Genomic DNA, 6730 nt, shown 5'->3' on the forward strand with positions numbered 1-6730 from the left:
GTCTTTCTTTCTTTCTTTCTTTCTTTCTTTCTTTCTTTCTTTCTTTCTTTCTGTCTTTCTTCCTTCAGTATCTTAGACATTTGTCCAGGAGGGGGGAGACATGCTGTTGCCATGGCGACACTTCCGTCAACTGAACCCTGTCCCTAAGCGTTATTCATTGTTACTTCAGGTCGGGGCATATAACGTTTGGGTTGTTTCCGGACAACTTGGCCCATTCCAGGTGCCACAATGACTGAACAGCCAGCCACTGTGGACAATAAAGTTGGAAGATGTATGTTACACAACTGGGCAGAAGAGGTGAGTGCAGCTGGTGTGCACTGCGCAGTTAGCCTCGCTAATGTTAGCTAGCAGCCAAACTGCTTGTCAAACAGCAAATAAACGTAATGAACGTACAATTAATGAAAGCCATGACTTTAATGTATATATATATATATATTTAAGTTTGGAGCAAGCATATTATCTGTTTAACAACGTAGGCCACGGTTTTTAAGAGTTGTACACAGAAGTAGCCTATAATTCACTATGCTGTTTTCTGTGACCACATTACAAATTTTAGTGCATAAAGACCCATAACACGGTAGACATGAGGACTCAACACTAAAAGCATACGTGTGCCAGTCAACCATGTCAGATGGTTAGTTAGTTACACTTGTGTTTGACAAGTTAACATGCTCTGTGGAAGGTGTGTTGTCACAGCCAAAGTTAACTAGTCACATACTGTTTTTCTGGCTGGTACCAAAAATGGTGACCGAGTAGTGTTTAGGAAGGGTCTCATAATACCCAGTGACATACCGGCAGACCCTCTTCATGGCACATGTTAAGACCTGTCAAAGCAGGAAAAGCACAGGTGTATGTAATGTGTTAACAATGGCTCCTTTCCATTAAGTGTCAACCTAATCCATGTCAGTGAGTGAGCACTTTCCGTACACTGGCTCACCGTAATGGAATGCAGTCATCGTCATTGTAATCAGTTCCACCTGTGCTTTTCTGCTTTGATGAGTCAAAATGTCTGCTGTGAAAATGATCTATCTCACTATAATCCTTTTTTGCATGTGTATGTGTGAAAAAGTTTATATAATGTTAAAATGTTCGACGACCAGAGAGGAGTTACGGGTGTAGTTTGTGTTTTAGAAAAATGTTAAAGTGTGTTTCATACAGTGACTGTGTGCATCATCAATATCATTCCTTTTTGTTTTTGCTATGTGTCATAATAGCTGTGAGGCTTTTCTGCCTGCTCGTTTCCTTGAAAACTCAATTAAAAAGGGTGACTGTCACACTATTAAAGCAGACATACGCTTATAAAAGGCATTCAACCTATTTTCTCATCAAGTGCTTATACACAATACCAGAAACACAGATATTCTGAAGGAAAATCTCAATCACATGCCCATGGTGACCTCTTCAGAAGGTCCTTTTTTTTTTTTTTTTTTAATGGACAAAAAACTAAATGGTTATCAGCTTGCTTTTGTATACGATAAAGAAAAGTAAAAATAAAATAATTGCATTTAAAGGTGCAATATTGAAGTATTGACAACCTGTCAAATTCATGCTCTAAACAAATAAAGCACCATCACTGGGTAATTGTTGCTAACTGTAGCTGCCTTAGCTAGTTAGATCAGTTAGCCATGCAGCTAGCGGTCCAGACTTGGAGCTCAGGGACCAGGGGAGCGTTAGTGTTTACACCACTATCACAGGAGCTTTGAACCTGGATGTACTGGGGTAGCTGGTTAGCATGCTAACCTCAGTAGACATCTCTGCAACACAGTGCATGGACATCATAATGCCAAACCTGCTATTTATTCAAATTCCGTTCATAATTAAATCAACTAAAATTCTTACATTTTGCCCCTTTAACAGGCTGCAATTAGTGAATGCTTGTTTCTTTATCAAAATCGTTGCAGAGGAATTTTATTATGCCTAATTGGTTAATTGAAAAATCATGTAAGTTCTAATCCTAAACAAAGAACACAGATTCAGGAGAATATGGGTTTTTGTGTACTCAAAGACCACTCTAAAATAAAACAAAACAATTAACTGTAGATAGCATGTAAAAAAATATTTTTTCCATAAAATCTAAACATGATCCAGAATCTTGAATTAAAGCCTGCATTCACACATCATCAGCTTTGTAAAGGTAGTATTTATTGTTCATTCATCCGTTATCCATAACCACTTGTCTTTTGCAGGGTCACTGGGGGCTGGAGCAGATCCCAGCTAACATTGGGCAAGCCAGTATTTATTGTATGCTTTCAAATTCAACTTGTTTGTATTTTTTCATCAAACCCTGTATGTCCTTGTACCCAGAGGGCCATTGCAGCTCTCGACACAGACCAGACAAGGGTGCAAATCCAAAAACATGGACACAAAGGGATCCTCACATTGGACCAGAACTCTAAACTGGAGACTGTCACCACGGTTAAAGCAGTGTACATCCCTCCAAAGAGTCCTGGGGTGAGACTGCGGGGTATGTGTCTTTATCTTTCACCAGCCACAGTAAGAGACTGTTTCTTCTCATGCCATTATATCCCATGTGTAGACTATATATTGTATAGAAGATATGTAGATATATACACTGAAGGCTGCTTTGACCTTTTTTTAAAGTCATTTTCTGTTTTACTGTTCAGTAAATCTTTTTCAGATGATTTGCTATGAATGCTCAGGTCGTCTATTCTTTTCTGTTTCCATGGTTCAGGCATCAGAGGTGAGCTTCTGGAAAAACATATTGCCCAGATGATAAGGTAAATCAACTATGAAACAAGTCTTTTGATGCTAAATTAAATATGACTGGATGTGGTTTGTTTGTGGAAACAGAGAACGCTGCCATGACCGTGTCTTGAGGAAAGAAAACAGAAATGAAACACATTGGTGGAAAGTGATGTAATATTTACACGTCTGGGTTTGTTTTACTGTTCAATCGCAGCTGTAATGCCCTTTAAATCAGATTTTATGATGTTATTTTACATGGAAGCGAGTCATCCCTAATGGGGTTTATAGAGTCTATCCCCACAGATGTGGTTATTAACATCCCGCACGAGTTAACTGCTCATAAAGAATACAGAGCATCATGTCTCAATGAAAATGGCTCGTCCAAGCAGTAGACAGTGTCTCATCTCTCAGTCTTGAGCCATACACTAAATTTCCTGGACTGTACACACTGACTGGTTGATTAACACCAACTTCCTGTATAGCTAAGAGCTCAGAGCATGTTTCTAGGCTGATTTGTTGTTATGTTAAACACAGTGCCATTTTGTATACAAGAATTAACAGAGTAAGCCAGAGCAGAGGTTTGAAGAATGAAAGAGTTTTGTTTTTAATGGCTCATATATTACATCACTCTCTTTTAATACAGCTTTTAAATTTTACTTCAATGTATATGATGACAATGATCCATGCATGACATTAAATGATGTGCAAGGATAACAAACGTCTTATATCACCAGTCTTAAAAGCCCTACACACCGTTGTTTCACCCACACAGTAGTTTACACTGATTAGCCCTTTTCTCAGGACCGTGTGGGCTTGAACAGACTGTGCTTGATTGGTATCAGCTTCACTCCTCTGGTAGTGTTCTTATACCTGTTAGAGCTAGACAGCTTACAACATTTCTGTGGATACATGCCAGTTAACTTCCCCGTATCCTTATTTCCTTCACTTGTGTCTTATGCTGCATTCTGGCAGTGTCAGCTCAATGAGAAGAAAGGGAGAACCTCCCCTTTGGGAGTATTTATGCCTTATTCTTCGGGTAGTGATAGTGAGAAATTTATATTATCAGTTATCTGCTGATAATGAAATTATAGCCCATAAATAGCAACACAATTGCTGTTTGCAATATAGTTCCACAAGGGTTTAGAGAGGACAGAAAAACACAACAAATTATTATTATTAGAGCTATGGAATATTAAATCACCCATCTTTGCTCACTACATCTTAGCCTTCCTTACCCTCAGGTGTGCATAAACAACAGGTTAGGAACATGAAGTACTTGTGCTGAACTTGGGTATTTCTATTTTCTGGTACTTTATAATGATACTCCAATTAAAATTCAGAGGCAAATATTGTACTTTTTACCCCACTGCATTCTTTTGATAAATTTAGTTCTTCGTTAGTTTCAGATTGAATATACAAAATATAATCAAGGCTTAAATTGTGATGTATAATGATAGGTTAAGATAAGACTTTATTAAAATTCGCAAGCTTCCCAGCATTATATATAAAGTCATTGAAATTAGCACCACATTAATCGGCTCCTATGTTAAAGTAATGTTTACACATAATACTGTAATATACATTGTTCTGAACAGGCCGCCGCAAAATGAGTATTTTAACTTCAGGTACTTTGACCATCTTTTAATGTGTATACTTACATATTCTCACTTATAAAGCATTCCTACATCCAAGTTGCTACTTTAACTTAAATCAAAGATGTGATCTTTTTCTACCAAAGCCAAATACTGAGGCTGATGTCTTCTTGTTTTTCACAGTGAGAAGATTCAAGCTGAACAGAAACCACCGACTCCCAAAACTGACTTCTGTTCCACTACTCAGAAGGATTTCTGTGCCGAGGGATTTGTGCCTCATACCCCTGAAACCACACAAGTAAGTGTATGCATACAGTTTATACTCTGTATGTGTATGCAAGTTCATGAACAGTGATGAGCTCAAATCTCCTGTGAATCTAAAACAATATGTGTTTTCTTTTTATACAGTAAGTGCCTAAAACAAAAAACACAACATCAATATTGGGAATTGTATTAAGATTATGCTCAATATGTTGCACCTGTTTTATGTTTGGATGATGTTTGTTACATTTGCATAAGCAAGTGTTCTCATTGATTTTACATATAAATGGCCATGACTATCCAATTTCGTATGAATAAAGACAGTGTAGGACTGATTATGACAATAAAAAAACGTACTAAAATAGACATCCATTGTAGTGTGAACAGTGTGGTATAACACAGCAAAGTGCATTCAGGAGTGGACATGAGGTTGATTTACAGTTTCTCTGATCTAATTATCATTAAAACCAGAATGATTCTTCAAATCTGTTAAAAGCTCACTGTCTAGTCTTTATTACTCGCCACTTCATTGTAAACTCAATGATTTTGTCCAGGTCAAGATCCTGTAGGAATGATTTAGAATTGAACCTACTGTAGGGCAGGTTACAGTAGCTGTGTAGCATCTACCCAGGTTATAAGAGAGTGAGACTTGTGATACAGTGACAATACACACAAACATAAAGAAGCCTGTGAAAGGAGAAGACTTTCACAGGCTGGGAAGACTACAGTCAAACAAAAACAATCGATCTCACAAGTACCCTATTGTACATTATTGTCCTTGACAACGGTGGATGTTTCTCGGTTTCTCTGAGATATAAAACGTGATGTCCTTGAAGGAATCTGACACATGAACTGTGGAGATTCGAGTGTTATTGTGAGAAATAAAACCAGAAAATAACATTTTCTGTTGTATCAACTTGAGATGAGACACAAATGAGAATTATGATCCTCTTCCATTTTCATAAGGACCACTAACACTCTATTTAGACGATGAGTCCTGGACACTCTGAAAACATTTGAGGAAATATTTCTGGAGATTAAGAGTCACAAAGACAAATGCAGCAGGGTTTTAGAAAACAAATCAATGACAATTTTGATATCCGATATATTTTCTGAAGTCATTTCTCAGGTAGAAATGCCAAACAGTCCCTGGTTCCAGTTTCTCAAATGTGAATAAGAATTTTGTCCTCTGTCTCAGATCTGTGTAAATTAAATCATTTTTGGTTTCTGACTTGTTGACTAGACTAAAAGCAGTTTGAGGACCTCACTTTGAGATCTGGGAAATTGTCATGTCTCATTTTTTACCCAAATAATGAATCATTTAATTTTGAATAAAGGTAGTTTAATTCATAAAGAAAATAATCCTGACATTTAATACACATAACAGTCCTAACATATTAGCAGAGTAACAATCCTTCAAAAATAGGAGCAAAAAGAGGAAAATCAGAGTCACAATGCCTTTCATTTCATGCTGTTGCTGTGGTCTCATTTCCAGGTCCATGATTACAAAACCGACCAGGCTGTCACATTTTGGAGTGAAAATTGCCAGCGGATACAGGTGTGTCACATCACTTTTTGGACAGTGTTTTGTTAGTTTGGCTGAATCCTTAAAACACATGAAATAGTTTCTGCTCATTTTAAGTAATGTATTTATGGGGCAAAAGGATTATACAGCATGATCTATGTAAGAGACATGTTTTCTCTGTAGTCTGTGCTTAGTGACCTATTCAGAAATAACATACCTCTCCGAATGGCAACATTCAATGTCAGAGGAAAATGCAACAACAGCAGCAGCAGGAGCTCTTAGTACAGTTGCACGCACCCACCTAGGTCAAGAGGAGCATGTTTATAGACGGTGTATTCAAAGCGCGTTCCCCCATTATTCCCTCTCTGTACTGTGCAGAGTGTCCTTTATTGTATTGTGTCAGATTCTTCCCTCTTCATGTTTTCATCTAAACTGAACATGTACATGCACAGCTTGTACAGTAAAATTCAGAGATGATTGATCATAGTTTAACACTATTCTTGTATTGTTCTGTATCACAGGGTGTGACTGCAGTAAAAACCCTGAAAGCACCTTTTAGGAAGTCCGCCCTGTTCAGCACACCAATCAGTGAGCGGCTGGATGAGATTGATGTCCCACCTGATAACTGAGACTGTATGTTGATCCC

At 37.7% G+C, this 6730-nt stretch overlaps 1 protein-coding gene across 1 annotated transcript; it reads left to right on the top strand.

Annotated features, from left to right (window-relative positions):
* The first annotated feature begins 264 nt into the window (after positions 1-264).
* On the top strand, positions 265-6730 carry spag8 (sperm associated antigen 8). The gene is made up of 6 exons (XM_073477425.1): positions 265-297; positions 2305-2464; positions 2693-2738; positions 4482-4596; positions 6055-6117; positions 6606-6730. The coding sequence occupies exons 1-6, from the start codon at positions 274-276 to the stop codon at positions 6711-6713; spliced, it is 516 nt and encodes a 171-aa protein (XP_073333526.1). The 5' UTR covers positions 265-273; the 3' UTR covers positions 6714-6730.

Source organism: Pagrus major, chromosome 12 (assembly GCF_040436345.1).
Source record: "Pagrus major chromosome 12, Pma_NU_1.0".
Taxonomy (NCBI): domain Eukaryota; kingdom Metazoa; phylum Chordata; class Actinopteri; order Spariformes; family Sparidae; genus Pagrus; species Pagrus major.

What these genes read in the sequence shown, in the direction of transcription:
- spag8 (XM_073477425.1), top strand. Translation starts at nt 274, where the DNA reads ATGTTACACAACTGGGCAGAAGAG. An exon ending in TACACAACTGGGCAGAAGAG is followed by an intron (nt 298 to 2,304) that starts GTGAGTGCAGCT and finishes CCTTGTACCCAG; the next exon opens with AGGGCCATTGCAGCTCTCGA. An exon ending in CATATTGCCCAGATGATAAG is followed by an intron (nt 2,739 to 4,481) that starts GTAAATCAACTA and finishes TGTTTTTCACAG; the next exon opens with TGAGAAGATTCAAGCTGAAC.